Below are 15,775 nucleotides of genomic sequence, written 5' to 3'. Positions count from 1 at the left end.
GCCGCACACAGGTAACACACAGAGCAAAGCGTTCTGCTACACAACTGCTCCCTCAGGTGTTCAGGTGTCCAAGTGGCTCCCTTGCTCCCTGCCAAGGAAAGGCCTGACCCAGCTTTTATTTCTGATACCTGGTGAAGGCTCCTGCAGCATAAACTAACCAGCACCCCACTGGGCTGCTCCAAGTGCTTTCCCCCCAGCATGAACAATGCTTTGGGAGCATTGGATGGTGGTGAGAGCTGAGCGATGACTCCCTGATACATCTAGGGGCTACGAGCTGGTCCCTGGCAGGGGGAAGAAATCATAGAATCAACCAGGTTGGGAGAGAGCTCCAAGCTCATCCAGCCCAACCTAGCACCCAGCCCTGGCCAATCAACCAGACCATGGCACTAAGTGCCTCATCCAGGCTTGGCTTGAACACCTCCAGGCACAGCAACTCCACCACCTCCCTGGGCAGCCCATTCCAATGCCAATCGCTCTCTCTGCGAAGAACTTCGAGTGACTCTCACTGCCCCACCAAAGGTTTAAATTTAGTTTTTATTACAGTGCACATTATTTTATATATTTATATATAGAGAGATGTACTTGAAAAACCAAATGTATCCAATAATAAAAAATACAGCACATTAAAGTAGTAGTATGCATTCCAGTGTATAGCTGAAGAGACATTGGGATTTACACTAATCCCTACTACTTCTGAACTGGGCTACTTCTGGTTTATGGGTTTGGTTTTTGTTTTTCCTCCCCCCCAAAAATTCACACCAATCAGTAACTGAAGCAGTTGTTTAAAAAGGTGGTTTCTTCACTCAATCTCAAGGCATGAAGACACTGGAGACTTCACCGTGAGTTAAGGGGCTGTGTTCAATGCTGGCAGGCACAGTGTGGCATAGTTTGTTTTTTGTTTTGTTTTCCCTGCCATACTCGTGGCTCCAACCCCTGGGTGGGATTCCTTCCTCCTCTGCTGAAGGAGGGGCAGTCTTCACCTTCACTTAATCCTCCACTTATTGCCTGGGCAAAGGCAATGCAGGCCTGGGTCCCCAGCCATCTCCAGCCCAGCGTGCCTGTGGGGTCAGCTGGCAGGACTCAATGTGACCAAAGGCCCTGCTCTGTCCCCAAGCACAGGCAGAGATTGCCCTGTCCTGGGCTGAAGGTGCTCTTCGTCCCCACGCTCGCTAAAGCTCATCCCGAGCCCAGGCTGTCCCGCGCCAGCGCTGCCGCAGCAGCCGCACAGCAGCCACGCACCCGTGAGCGGCCAAGGGGAGCAGAGCCAGCCCTCTGCACGGGATGTTGGGGGTCTGCTTCTCGCTCCTCTGCTGGAGAAGATGATGTCCTGACCCCGGCAGCAGCGGTGGGGATGTCGGTGCCGGCCTGGCAGCTGGATTGCCAAGGCCTGTCCTGGCAGCTGGCCTTGCGCCCGGGCAAGGCGCCGCGGGAGGAGGGAGCAGGAGGGGAGGGAGCAGGACCGGGCGCCAGGCAGCTGCCCACCCTTCCTCAGGCCTGCCTCACTCCGCTTTCTTGATAAAAATCTGCAAGAAGAGAGGGCTGGGCTCAGAGGGAGGTGGGCGCAGGCAGCGGGGAGCCCCGGGGTGCGGGCTGGGCAGGGCTGCCCCATGCTGAGGAAGCCCAAGCTTACCTCGCTCAGGATGATCCAGACGGGGGAGTCGGTCTGGATGGACAGCCTGATGGCCTCCAGTGGCCCAAAGGTTGGGTCCACTTCACCCTCTGCAACGCCCTTGGAGAAGGAACCTGGTGAGCAGAGCACAAGTGACATGATAACAGTCCCCTGGCACCCAGCTCTCCCCTCCCTGAGGGGCAGCCCCTGCAGCCCACAGCTCCCTGACACAAGGCAGGCTGGAGCCCGGCAGCATGGGTGCCCACACAGGGCAAAGCGCTGCACTCAGAGCAACCAAACCCCCCCCAGAGATCAGCTCAGCAGAACAAAACAGGGAGGGTTTGGCTACACATCACTGCCATGCAAGAGGGAGGGGGCAGAGTGGCCTAACAGCAGCCCTGTCCTGCTACATCCCAGTATTTGGGTGTGATTTGGCTTTTCTTTCTTCTGCTTGGTTTTGAAAATGCAGCTGGGAGAAGCCAGCCAGCAGGTAGAGGAAGGCTGCAACAGCAAAGGCTACACTGCCAGACAATTTTTCTTGTCTATATAAAAAAAACAAACGAAAAGAAGTCATCTTATGAGGGACACCAAAGCTTCATCACACACCACTGGGTCCCCACACTCTGCAACTGCTTGTTCTTGTCCACCGACAAACACTCAACTGAGCTCAGGTGGCAGGAGACAAAGTCCAGGCTGGCCGTGGTGCAAGGGCTGAGGCAGGCTGTGGAGGGGGAGTGTGAAATCCCCCACAGTGGAAGTTTTTAACACCAGGCATGGCAAATGGATAATCTGAATAACTTGGTCCCAGCTCTGAGCAGGGACAGGCAGAAACAAAGGAGTGAAAACTACCTGAAGGGGACCCAGCATCTAAGAGGGGAGGGAGGGCAGTGTAGGAGAGGAGAAAGTGACAAATCCTGTTCTAACCTGGCTCCTGGCAAGCAGAAATTACCCTTTGCCAAGCAAACAGCACCAGGAGCCTTGATTCACTCCAGGGTGAGGCTAGGGGCTGTGTTATCACACCCAGTGGGCAGCTACCACCCTGCACCCTGCTTGTACCTATCTGGATGTAGCCATCTGGTGTCCTCCGGTATTTGACGACTGTGCCTCTTCCCTCCTGCAAGGCCTCCTTATCTGACTGCAGGCTCTGTGGGAAGGAAGAGAGCTTTGTGCAAGGCCACTGCAAGAGACACCCGAAAGCCCCAAGCAGCAGCAGGGACCCTGGAGCTCCTCTTGCCAGTAGTCCCTGGCGCCTTGCCCCACTGCCTGGCACTCTGAGCCTCATGCCCCAAGACAAGAAGATAGCTGCTGCCCTCATGCTGCTGCTTCCACTGCACCATCCTGGCTCCACCCTTTTGCTGCAACTGTCCCCACCCACCTGAGCATCCCCTCAGCAGGCAGGGCTGGCTCCCATAGCGACTGCATCCCCCGCTCCTGAGGTGGTACCATGCCAGGCGTGACCCCCTGCTTCCCAGCCAGCACCTCTCAAAGGCACCTGAGTCTTGTGCAGATCCTCCTGCCGGCTTTAAGCAGTTCCCTTTTCTCAAGCCTCTTTTGCCTCCCACTCCACCCCCGCCGGCACTCTCGGAGGAGCACTTACGTCAAACGGCAGCACCTCCACGGTGGTGTTGAAGAGTTTGTCTTCTGGGTGCTCGATGTTTCCGCTGCGGAAGAAGAACCTGTGACAGAGCAAAGCCGTGGAGAGCCAGGCTGAGCCACTGAGGACGTGATGGCTTTCACCCCAGCTGAACCACCCAACAGCTCAACCTCACAGGCACCTTCCCCAAAAAGCCCAGGGACACACGGCTGGGAAGGAGACCTTCCGAGACAGATGAGCTAAATCATGGACTGCTCACAAAGGCAGGGAAGGAAAAGGAGTCCAGCAAACGTGGCCCCACTGACAAAAGGGCCAAGTCATCCTCTCCCCCACCTCCCCAAAGGAAAAACAAACCACTGCTGTCTCCTCCTGGGCAGCCAAGCAGGAGAAGGGCAAGGAATCCAGCATGAGCCAGAAGAGCAAACCCAAAGCGTTGCCACACGCCCCACAGGTGCCCCCCCCAGCACTGGCCTTTCGATGCGGAGTGGTTTGAAGAATCTGAATCTGATGAAGTCTCCAGCAGTGGGAGTGAAGGCCCAGAAGAAGTCCTCCCGCAGGTAAGCCTTCTCCAAGGTGAAGTGCTGGTAGGTTTTCAGGCTGGTGCTCACCTCTGCAGGAGGGTTGACATGCTCTTTCCGCAGGGCCTGCTTGCCAAAATCCTTGTCCTTGGTGGGCACAGTGCAAAAGGGAAAGGTCATGAGCTGCTCTCACCCATAAGGGGGACCCAGCAGCAACAAGGCACTGCAAATTAAAAGCTCTCAATTTGCGTGGCATGTGTGGTAGTTTGAAGGCTCCTAAGTCCTCCTTAACAAAGCCATAGGGGCAGCATGGAAGCATGAGGGGTGGAAGTGACATGGGCAGGGCGTGGCTGGATCCCAGGCTGGATCAGGGAAAAAAGCCCTGCTGCTCTGCACCCTGATGTAGCACCAAAGAGCCTTTCCTTTTTCAAAAGTCCCTGCCCCTGGAGCTCTGCAAACATTGCTTGCACCTGAGAAGAAGGTGGCTGGAGGTTAGTGATAGGATAAACTGACTGGAGTACGTGGCCTGATGGGTGCTGCACCGTGGTATCAGCTGGATTGCACCATCCACTTACCCGGGGACCAAACACAGGACTGAATGCAGCCTGGGGCTGCCTGTCTCTGGATGCTGCACATACAGCTGTGGGAGGCCTGATTTTGTTGATGTTTAAACACACACAAACAATTTAAGCTCTTACACAGCAAGCCCTAGTTCGTCTAATGGCACATCCCAGGAACAAGGAGGGAGTGGGAGTGAAGCCACTCCAAGTCAGGAGTCATCATCTCCAGGGTTTTCAGCAGATGCTTTGAAATCCCTTGCCCAGACCCTGTTTGGCAGCCAGGGTGGGCGGCCAGCCCCAGTACCAAGGCTGAAAAGCTTGCAGTGACTTGTGGTGCACGTCTCTGCCACTCTGAGTAGCAGGAGCTACAGGAGCTCAGTGCAGTTAACCAAACACAGGCACTGCACAGAAATCCAGCTGTCACCGTCCCACCAGCTGCTGTCACTGATGTTCCTGCCCCACAAGCAACCAGTTCCTGGCCTGGCAGAAAGGCCATCTGCAGCTTGAACAGGCAACTGGCGCTCACCTTCAGCTTCTGTATCTTCCCAGCCAAGGAGGAGTGGGTTCCCACATGCTGGAAGAGTGAGGGCTTGAAGCGGATCCTCAGGTTTGCCTTCTGCCTGTCGCAGTGTTTCTGAAACGAGACAATTCCCCTCTCCATCTCTATGCCTCTCTGTGTAAGTTTGGCTCTAATTTGGTGAGAGAGCTTTTAGTTGCACTCTGGAGGGACTGGGCTGTGACTCTGAGTTGCTCACCCACGGGGCTCTGCTGGGCAGCTGGAGTACCCAGGTTTAAGTGCCAAATTTCTCCTTGCCAAGCACAGCTTAGCAACCGCTGAGCAAAGCTTCTCTTTGCTGCCAGGTAGAGCCAGCCAGAGAATTCAGCTTCTCTTGTGCCTGCCTTCCTGGGAAAGCCTTTTTCCTACAAGTCAGAGCTCGGGATCACTGGTGTCTGAAGGTACAGTAAGTCCTGGGGCGACTCAGAGCCTAAGTGACATGTGGGCTCTTTTCTGATGGGCAGAGTTTTCAGCCTGTTGGCAGGTGGTGCTGAGCAGATGTGTGGCACGTGCCACTGGCAAAGCTGCTTCATGCCCATCTCACCATGAAAATAAACTTAGAGATGCAATGCAGATCCAGACAGTGATTTTCCATGGGGTGGAGGGAGACAGACCACAGAGAGGGAATAAAGGAGAAAGGGGAAAGCCACTGAGAGCATGGAGACAAGAACTCTTGTTCTAGAAAGAGTTTGTTCCTCTCAGCTTAAGAGAGCAGGATAAAAATACAGGGTTAAGAACTGGAGGGAGAGGGCATTTGCTTTCTGACTTTTGCTTTTTCCAGTAAAAGAAACGCATGCATACCCCCACCATCATCTGCTCTGGCAACCTCCCACCCGAGAGAAACCCCAGCAGAAGTACCACCACTAGGTGCTGTGTCACGGGCTGCTAGGCAGTGAGCAAAGCCAGCCACACCGAGCCCCCACCACAGGCTGCCAGGAGCTGGGAAATTCCAGGCATGACCCCTGCAAGCTGCAGAGGAGATAATCCCTAATCCAGATCACCTTACATTAGAAAATTAAAACTAGCCATGCTAACCCTTCTCACTGCCAGTAACCCTAGACACAGGCCCATCAGGTCTGATCTCCCTCTCAGTGGCAAGGGGAAGGGGGATGGAAGGAGCTACAGCACCTCCTGCTTGCTCCTTCTCCCCTTTTCCACTTCTGCTATAGAAGCACTTGCTGAAAACATCATTGTCTGTGGAGCCAGGAGGGGGAACAGCTCAGCTGGTGGTAAGAAGGTCATCCTTTCACACAGGTCTACCCCAGGTAAATCTAAAATTAGTTTAAAAAGAAGGAGCAGAATATATCCAGAAGAGACAAGGCTCTTACCAAAAGCTCAGGTCAACCAAACTTGCAATCAAAAAGACAAATCCTCCCCATTACCAATCTGATTCTGCACAGTGAGATTTACAAGGGTAAGTCACGTTTGAAAGGGCACTGTGTGGAGTTAATCATGCAAACAGTGGGGGAAAGGAGCCAGAAATCCAGGAGGAAAGTAGGTTAATTTTAAAAAGGCAACACGTTTAAGAGGTTTGCAGTTTCCCCTGGAAAAACCTTGGCTCCACCAGGGAGGAGAGGATGAGCCAAGGAGAGGACCCTGTGCAGCAAGATCTGCATTTAATCAATGCTCAAGCTGAAGATTTGGAAGGAGAGGGCAGAGACAGCAGCATCACCCCCAGCTCCATCCCAGCATCCCACCACCCTGGCTTTGCCCATGGCTGTGAGGATCCTGGGGACTGCTCTGTCACACCTGAGCAACACAGTCTGAACTGGGAGGAGGCCACAATGGGCATAATTTCAGACTGGTCCTGCTGCAGCTGGGGGACTGAAGCCAACATCACAGTCTCTGCCAGTGATGAAGCCAAATCAAACCACATCCTTGCCCCGATTCTGCAGAGCCCCCAGTACATAAACACAGTATTTGTCTGCAGAGTGACCACTTGCTCTGGCATTGGCACCACAAAGTAGTTTTGGCCATGGAGTCTGTCCTAAGGGACCGGCTTCAGGCTCTGCACGGGGACTGGCTGCTCACTGCCTGCCGGGGGAGGAGGGTGAAGGAGCCGATGAGTAAATACAATATGTTCAGAGAGGAGACGGGAGGCTCTCTGGCGGTGAGCTCATCTTACATTTGCTCTCTCACACACTCCTCCTCTGTCCTTTCCACTCGCTTTAGCTTTAGCTGCCGCCAATGGGAGTTCAAACAGCCCCTCCGCGGGGCGCAGGGGCTCCTGTGCTGTCGTCTGCAAGGCTTTCTGCAGACATGGCTCTGCAAACGAGATGGCAGCAAGAAAACAGAGGCACTTCACCTCTCTGCGCTCTCCTAGAAGCCTCAACAAGAGCTTTGCGTGCCCTGGTTTCATTTCAGCACACTGTGCATGGCAGGCTTGCTCTTGGGTCAGCCTGGGTGAGCTCTCTGGGCAGCCTGCGTGCGTGCTCCAGGCGGGTGCAGCACAAGAGCCCGGAGCCAAAGGGGCACTCTGGGGTTACGGTAAATGAGTGGGGAACAGCTTCAGGGAGGGAGCACACCGGGATGAAAAACAGCACAGAAGAAAGGGGAACGGCTACTCTCCTGGAGGGCTGCAGGAGGAATGCCCTGCTAGTGCTTGGATGCAGAAGTAATGCCTCTTCTGGCAGCTGCAGACTACAAGAGCCTGAACTCCCAGGTCTTTGCTTACACAATCTGCAAGGACACCCCGGGGCACACTCCACAGGGCCAGCACGGTTCTGTGCAAAGCCAGTCAGCACCAGAGCTCACAGAAAGCATCTTCCAGAGACACGGACCGAGCAGACATTTGTGCACAGAACAGGTTTCCCTTCATCAGAAGTGGTTTACGTACTGCATCTTTCTCAGGGTTGCAGACTTTGACCCAAAGGATGTGATCCAGCAGCCAGTCAATGGGCTTGTCCTTATAGAACATCAGGATGAACTCCACAATCAAGCTCAGATCAAGAGACTTGAACATTTTCCCTACAGCACAAAGAAAGAGAGAAGAGAGAGCAGCTATACTGTGAAGCAGTCAGGAGTCAGAGCTGGGAAGACTGGACTGTGGAGGTTGGATGTGCCCATCTCTCCCCTGTGGAGGTTGGATGTGCCCATCTCTCCCCTGTGGGGGTTGGATGTGCCCATCTCTCCCCTGTGGAGGTTGGATGTGCCCACCTCTCCCCTGTGGGGGTTGGATGTGCCCACCTCTCCCCTGTGGGGGTTGGATGTGCCCATCTCTCCCCTGTGGGGGTTGGATGTGCCCATCTCTCCACGTGAAAGGAGGAGCAAGCAGCTCTGGTCTATGCACTGCTGGCACTGCTAGCGTGGTTCTGGATTTAACAGTCATCAGAGAATTAGAAAGCATTACTGTCTTGCAGGTCACAACAGTATCAAAAGGTCTGAAACTCTTCCATTTGGTAGGGAGAAATAAGGATGAGAAACATTCAGCCAGCTGCAGGACAGACCATTTCCTGCCCCCAAAACAGCAAGATTTAAGCCAGTCAAACCATCATCCAAAAAACCAGCTCGAGCTGCTACTGCAACCATGTACTGCTGCTGCTCCCAAAATAGTTCTGTGCTGATGTAAACTTCCTTCTGCACACTCTTAGGCAACTCCAAATCCCATCCAGTCTAAAAGCTACTGGTCACATCCAAGCTGCTTGGCTGTTGACTGGGCCACAGACCAGGTTCACTTTCAGTGAAAGTATCAGCAGTCCCAGCTGTGAGGACCTCTCCCCAGTGCAAACACAGAGGTTGCTGAAAAAACAGGGGGGGATCAAGCCCAAGCATTTTACCATGCTGTGGGGAGAACTTGTTGGATCGAGAGCACAAAGGCTTACAAGAACCAGCAGGTGCTTATGACTCTGCCTGATGGGATTGGGGTGGGCAGGGGAGAACATTACCAATAAACCCCAGCTGAGAAAACTCCAGGATCATCCACTCCTCAGAGGGCTGCTGCAAGGCAAAGTTCTTCATCGTGCTGAGATAGTTTGGTTTGGCCACAATATCATCCTCCAGCTGCAAGAGGAAAGGATGCTGAGTGCCAATGACCCATCCAGGTTCCTGTAAGAGCCTCTCTGCAGAGCAATCATGCTGTAGGCCAGACAAAAGCTTTGGCACAGACCTAGTTTATTTTAGAAGATGCTCCAAGCAGATTTTTCTCACCCAGTCTAACAGGTAACTGGAATAAAGATTCTTGACCTCCCTGGGCAGGACACCTTCAAGTCTAAAGCACCTTAGAAACACAGTTTTTGAACCAATATGGTTAAAACCCACTCCCACTCTGCTGCATCATGGAACTGGATGTGCTCTTTGCCCTATCTCAGTTGGGTATGAGGCACACTGAACTCTCACCCATCTCCCCTCTGCCCCCTCCACCCAAACCTACCTGCACGTAATATATGCCTTTGGACTGGGCATACATCATTAAAAAGCAGTAGTCCAGGTTCTGCTTTGTCCTCCACCTGCAAGAGACAGACACACAATGAGAGCACCAATCTCTCCTGGCATACCAGGCTGCTCAAGCTCAGGCTGGATTTAAGCCAGGGAGGTGACACAGCTTTTGGAGGAGGGGTTGGCATATGGCTTCTCTCTTCTGGTCTTAAACTGGTCAGCTAAGAGTTGTTAGAAAACTCAGGGAGCTCCACAGTGAACATCACCGGGGTTAAAATGTACTCCTTGCTTGGTGATGGCAACACCACGGCACAAGGCAAGCCTGCAAAGCCAGTGCCAGTTCTATTCCCTTCCAGCTCTTGGATACAGAAAGTTTAAGGGTCTTGCCTGGCCCTTCAGAAGAGTTTTCCCTGCTGGAGCTGGGGGAATGAGATCCTGCAGTTAATTTAAGGCTTGCTTGGTTTTAAGCTCATTGTTTCTTACCTGACTCTTTCCTTGGGGTCCCCGAAGGATTCCCGCAGGTGGGAGAAATCAGGATAGAAATGTGGAGATGGGGAAATTACCTCCAGGAGTCCTGAGTGTATTTCCTTTGGGAATCTGAGGGAGAAAAGCAGTGGTAAACAAATACCTCCATGTCTGACACACCACTTCACAGACCAAATCGCTGGGTAAACACTGAGCTGCAGAACCAAACAGAAAACATAGCCTCTGGGATAAAACTTTGCCAGCAGCTAATGCACTTTCAGGCCTCACTAAAGGACATCAGCAGGGTCTGAGAGAGTTCTAAAGCTGCTCTCTTCCTCTCACGGTCTCTAACAGCCCTGCATTTGTGTGCTCCCCTCCAGCACCCCTTCTCCCCTGCCCCGGGTCATCTTCCCTGGGTCATCCATCCAGGTCAGCCTCCCTGGGCTGCCCAGGGAAGTGGTGGAGTCGCAGTCCCTGGAGGTGTTCAAGCAAAGACTGGATGAGGCACTTAGTGCCATGGTCTGGTTGACTGGCTGGGGCTGAGTGCTAGGTTGGGCTGGATGGATCTTGGAGGTCTCTTCTAACCTGCTTGATTCTGTGATTCTATGACATTAAAGCCCTGCCAGGAGCACCATGTACTCTACAGGATCAGAAGAACCTACCTGCAGACCAGTGCATCAAAGGAAGGACTTACAGGCACTTAAGAGATTTTCCAAATGCATCAGCAATTAAAAGCCAATTTGCAGGGATTATGTTATGCATTTCTGGTAAGTTCCTTCAAGCAGCACTGTGCTGTGGTTAGGACAGCCGGCAGGAATTCTACCTATCTCCCTTAGGCTGATAAAATCAGCATCTATTTTCCCTTTGATGCGGTCAAGAAGCCTTCGAAGAGTCACATTCAAAGAAAAAACCATGTCACCCCTCTGAAAGTAGGTGCCTCCAAGAGCCTTGCAAGCCATAACTGTGGGAGATAAGCGGGAAACAGTTATTTGTGTACTGCTTCTCGGGGGACATTCGGTGCGAGGCTGATTGCCTTTGTGTGTGCAGAGCCTGCAGGACGGGAGATGGGGCAGAGGGAGACAGAGCACCGAGACTGCCAAAAACTTCTCACTTATTTTCCCCTTCTTTATTCCCTCCTCGGGACTGGCAAGATTTTCAGCTAACGTTTTCAAATCGTCCCTTCCTCAGGCAGCAGTGAAGCAGAAGCTTCTCACCCGACCGACAAACCCCGGACCGCAGCAGCCGCAGCTTTCTCGCTCCTGCGCTGGGAGCTCGGACTGCCCTGGCCCCGCACCACCTCCATTCGTTTGGGAAGACAAATCATTTTAGTGACTCGGGGAGGGGCAGAGGGAGGCACTGAAGAAGGGGATGGCGAGAAATCAAATCATTAAGTCAATTAAAGTTTCAGGCCTCCTGCGCAGAGGCGCTCTCTGCAGCAGCGCCCAGTTAATTCCATCAGGATGCGCCGGACAATCAGTCCATTATCCCCCGCTAAGTGCGTCCTCTTGCCAGCAGGCTGAAGGAGGGAGCGCTGCCAGCTCCCGCACAGCAAGATGGAGGGCTCTGTTTCAGCTCTTCTGCAAGTGCCCGGGAACACGCAGCCCTCCCCGTACATGTCCCAGCCCCTCTGCCACCATTGGCTCGGGACACGGGCGCCAGGGGGACGCCGCTGCCCTTTTGCATCTCCTTATGGCGGCTGGGAGCCTTTGGGAACAGGCAGTCGCGGGAGCCGCAGCCTCTTCTCTCACCACCGCCTTTTCTTCTGCCTCTGAGCTCTGATGCTGTTAATGCTTGGACTGGCCGCTGGTTAATAATCCGTCACCAGCTTCTGCCTAAACAGCCACAGACGAAGCTGCAAAAGCCACTAAGGCTCCGGGACATAAATAGCAGCCAGCGAGAGAGACAAATGTAACTAACGCCTGGGACAAGGGGAAAACAGGCTGGAGGGGGAAGAAAAATGGATCTTGGATTGTAAGGCAAAATAAGGCAGAAGCACTTGGGTGTGCTTGGCACACTGCCCTGCTGCTCTGGCTCGGCAGAGCAGGTAGAGAGGGCTGCACCAGACACACAAACAATGGCCAGGATCGTCGGGAATCGAAATAACGTCTTCTCCCACGGGACAGCAAGAGCAGAACGAACCAGCACGACAGCATGTGTCAAACGCTGCAAGCACAAAGCAGCCTCCTGGAAGCTGCATATGGGATGCGTTTTAGAACAAGTGGAAAGTGGAAGTGACAATAGTAGAGATAGCCCAGAGCTTAAGAGCAGAAAAACCTCCAGACAGAGACAGCCCAGAGCTTCAGAGCAGAAAAACCTCCAAACAGCAAAAGAAACAGCAACAGAAGAACGAGGTGGGAAGGCTCCTTAATGAAGCTGTTCCCTGGCCCTGCTACAGGCACAGACTGTACTGCTGTAGTCATTTGGAAGTGCTTACAAGGTTTTGATATTTTCTGCCACTCCAGCTGTGTACTGTGGATCTGTCTGAAAACAAAAGACAAGCAGTGTTAGATCCTTCAGCCTCAGCCTGTGCTCCCCATGGCTCACAAATCACCCTCAGCACACCCCGGGGGTACTGCCAGCCCCCCCTGTGCCATCTTCATTCATCTCCACGTCTCCTTTATCCAGTTTAACCACTCCCCCTGTGCTGATGGACTCCTAGAAGCCCTTCGTGGTGGCCAGTGCTAACCAAAGCTATCACACCCCAACATCCATCCCAAAAGGCTCAAGACCACGCACAGCTTCCCCTCAAGCCCTCCTGGCACTTCTGCCCCCGTCAGTGCCAAGTGTTTGCACAAAGTGTTAACTTCTGGGCTATTTTTTTCCTGTCCATGCTGGCTTCCACCCAAGTGAGTACTCTTGGCAGAGGGGAGCTCCACCCCTCTGGTGACAAAGAGGGGTCTATTTATAAGCATGCATTTTTCATTTCGGGTTCATTTTGACACTTTCCTTCCTAAAAAAAAAAACAACCCAGTTTGCTTCCCCGGTCAACCTGGCAACCCATAATAGTTGGGAAGCAAAGGTCAGCAGCGCTGCACGCTGCTATCTGCAGGGGAGATAAGTGCAGACACAGGCAGGCACCGGACAGAAATCATCTATCTGCACGGTGACCAGGAAAACAAAAGGCGAGAACAAAGGGCAGGAGACCCAGGAGCAAAATCTGTTTCCCGGTGCTGGCGTTGTTTTGGGCGATCACAGGGACCGCAGGGCCGCATGTCCCCGGGCGGATCTGCAGACACAGCAGCGCAGAAGCCGGGAGCGGCTGCGGCTGTGCTCGGCGTGGGGCGGAGGTGAGAAGTGGGACGCCAGGCGTGTGTGTCACAAGCTGAGGCCAGAGCTTCCAGGCTGGAGCGGTGACAAGGGAGGGTTTTCTCAGGAGGAAAAAGGTCCCTTTCTCGAACAGAACTTAAGCTCCCAGTGCTGAACTGATTTCTTACCCTGGTGCTGCCATGAAAACAGCAATTGGAGAAACAAAGGCAGGAAAGATGTTCCTGGATTTAGGAGCAAGCTCACAGCTCTGCCCTGAGCTGTCACTGAAGTGGTGGGTTGGTGACAGCCACGCTGACCAGCTCACCCTGAGGCTCCACTCCACCAGCCAAGGAAACCTTGGCTGTCATGGGCAGCATGTACAGTGGTCAGTGGTGGCACTCAGAAATGGGAAGTCCCCATCCCCAAAGAGACATTGAGTTGTTCTATTCACTGTCCTGAGTCCTCCAGTTACCCAGTGTCAGCTCCAGGTGACAGTGGAGTCACCGTCTCCACTACCTACTCCTTACCCTGTGCCTGAGGAGCCCTAACAAGCAACACCACATGGAGAAGCCTTTCAGGAAGGGGCAGAGCAGGCAGAGTGGTGGCTGACACCTGCATGGATGGAGGATGTTGTAGCTACCAGAGCCAGGTTAGCAAGAGAGGACACTGACAGCAGTGATGACCTGCAACAGCTACCATTGCTGTTAGTGGGCTATGGCTCGTGTGCTCCTGCACTTGCCAGTAGCAGAATGAATTTATTTGTTGTCCACTTCCCTCATCACAGGTACACACAGACAGTCAGGAGTTGCCACCACAGCCTTCACCCCGTTCTCAAGCCACCTAAAAATTACTGCAGCCCAAACCAGGAGACTGTTTCGCTCAAGTTGCTTAAAAACTCTCATGTGTTAACTTACCTGCTGTGAAAACAGCCATCAAACCTGTCCTGGCTCAAGGAGAAATGACACAGCCAGGACTGAACCTCGTCCTGGGCACTTTGGGCTGCACCCTTCTGTGCACAAAATGCCAGGCAGGCACCCGAAGGCCAAATGCTACTCAAGACATCAAATTATGGGTAAATGAGGAATCAAACCCAGACATTTATCTTCGTTCCGCTCCCAGTAATATGCTACTGAGGTTTATCTTTCTCACCAGATTTCTGGAAATTAAGACAAATGCACTTCAGGCTCAAGAAAATAATCCTGAGGGGAAAGCCATGGAGAAAAATAACCATCTAAAGCCATAGATGAAAGCAGCTCTTGCGGATTAATGTATCAAGGCTTTTTAGCCCTTGGATTCAGCAACTAATTCTGGGCTCCAGACACCACTACGAAGAGACATATTAGTCTCAGCCCCAAATCAGCAGGCTTTTGGGTTTTGAGAGGGGGTTAGTGCAGCTGCTTCATGAGGAGGTCCAAGAGCTCCCCTAGACACAGCCATGGGGCTGCTCCAGAACGTTTAGGGACTAACCACTCAAGCACCCTGCAAGAGGAATCATGACTTAGAAAGCTAAATGCATGTGCTGCAGTTTCTAACGTGACATTTGCCTGCTCACATCCTGACCCTCTCGAGTCCAAGCAGTGTTTTATTTTGGGCAGGACACACCTAATGAAGTGGGTGTTGGTCTCCTCTCAAGTTACAAGTGATAGGATGAGAGAAAATGGCCTCAAGTTGTGCCAGGAACGTTTAGGTCAGAAACAGTTGTCAAGCCCTGGACCAGGCTGCCCAGGGAAGTGGTAGGGTCACCACCATCCCTGGAGGTATTAAAAGTCTTAGAGACATGATTTAGTGGTAGACTTGGCAATATTAGGTTTAGAGTTTGATTTGATGACCTTAAAGGTCTTTTCCAACCTAAATGATTCTATAATTCTATGATCCTGGTTGGACAGCAGCCCAAGGCTGGCTTCAGCAGCTGCAGCAAGCAGCAGAGCTGGCCTCCAGGGGGACAGGCATCCTGTTTGCATGGAGCTTGGCAGACAGTGGGATGGGGCTGAGGGAAATGGGGTAAACAGGTAAAGCTCTGTCTTACCTCAGCAATGAGGACAACGATGACAGAGTCCTCCTTCTCCTGCTGCGTGAGCTCCGAGATGAGGGAGTTGAGGGTGTCGGTGAGGTAGGAATGCACCTCCCGCTTCACGCTGGGGATTCCCATCACGATGGACACTGCCCAGGGCCATGGAGAGATTTTAGAGAGGGAAGGGTGCCAGAACAAGACACTTTGCTCCCATGACTGCCTCATGGTTCACCTGCTCAGTGCCACACTCTGTCATTAAAGAAGAGCACTGATCAGCAGGTCGGTGAGTTCCTGGGCTACATAGGGTTCCCATACTCCTGTCCCCCAGCCCAGTGCCAGTCAGCAGCACCCCAGTGCACCAGGCTGGCAGAACACCTGTGGCTGTCAGACAGACTCTTTCTTTCTCTCTCTGAAAGTCTAAGGAAAGACCTAAAATCCCTTCCTCTGTGCCTTTTCAGCCTGTGAATGGCAGCTTCAAGAACACCTTTTCCTCCAAACCCCATCCATGGCCAGCAGCACCTCAGTCTGGGAGGACCAAAAAGTCAGGTCTGTGTTTTTGGGATGGGATTTGGGAGCAAGGGGGGAATGGTCTGGTAACCAAAGTCCTGTTCCAGATGAGATTTGCCTGATACAGGTTAGAAGCACCCTGTAAACTACACTTTCAGCTGACCACCTTCTTGGCAAAGTCTAGAGCAATCTGGAGATGAAAAGCAGCAAAAAACATCTGGCAGAAGCATCAAGAACATTTTAGTGCTGGTCAAGAGCACAGACAGCAGTTCCCTGTAGCCTCACAGACATGACATGGCTTACCCACCCCACGTGTAACGATACAAAGGAAGCTT

The 15,775-nt window shown here is 52.9% G+C and overlaps 1 protein-coding gene across 2 annotated transcripts in view; it reads right to left on the bottom strand.

Moving 5' to 3' along the window:
* Positions 1–515: 515 nt before the first annotated feature.
* Positions 516–15,775, bottom strand: part of MGAT4B (alpha-1,3-mannosyl-glycoprotein 4-beta-N-acetylglucosaminyltransferase B) — a 58,129-nt gene continuing 42,869 nt past the window's right edge. For both annotated transcript variants that reach the window (XM_064162097.1, XM_064162098.1), the window contains 12 exons: positions 14,949–15,082; positions 12,111–12,157; positions 9,695–9,808; positions 9,207–9,282; positions 8,722–8,836; positions 7,674–7,804; positions 4,808–4,915; positions 3,675–3,868; positions 3,207–3,285; positions 2,666–2,753; positions 1,631–1,743; positions 516–1,523 (listed from right to left, as the gene is read on the bottom strand). In XM_064162097.1, the coding sequence (XP_064018167.1) occupies positions 1,500–1,523; positions 1,631–1,743; positions 2,666–2,753; positions 3,207–3,285; positions 3,675–3,868; positions 4,808–4,915; positions 7,674–7,804; positions 8,722–8,836; positions 9,207–9,282; positions 9,695–9,808; positions 12,111–12,157; positions 14,949–15,082 (1,223 nt within the window). In that variant the 3' untranslated portion in view covers positions 516–1,499. The remainder of the gene's footprint in view (positions 1,524–1,630; positions 1,744–2,665; positions 2,754–3,206; positions 3,286–3,674; positions 3,869–4,807; positions 4,916–7,673; positions 7,805–8,721; positions 8,837–9,206; positions 9,283–9,694; positions 9,809–12,110; positions 12,158–14,948; positions 15,083–15,775) is intronic.

The sequence above is a fragment of the Pogoniulus pusillus genome, chromosome 22 (assembly GCF_015220805.1).
Source record: "Pogoniulus pusillus isolate bPogPus1 chromosome 22, bPogPus1.pri, whole genome shotgun sequence".
Classification (NCBI taxonomy): Eukaryota; Metazoa; Chordata; class Aves; order Piciformes; family Lybiidae; genus Pogoniulus; species Pogoniulus pusillus.
Note: the sequence above shows the minus strand (reverse complement) of the source record. Positions and strands in the feature narration are given on the sequence as shown.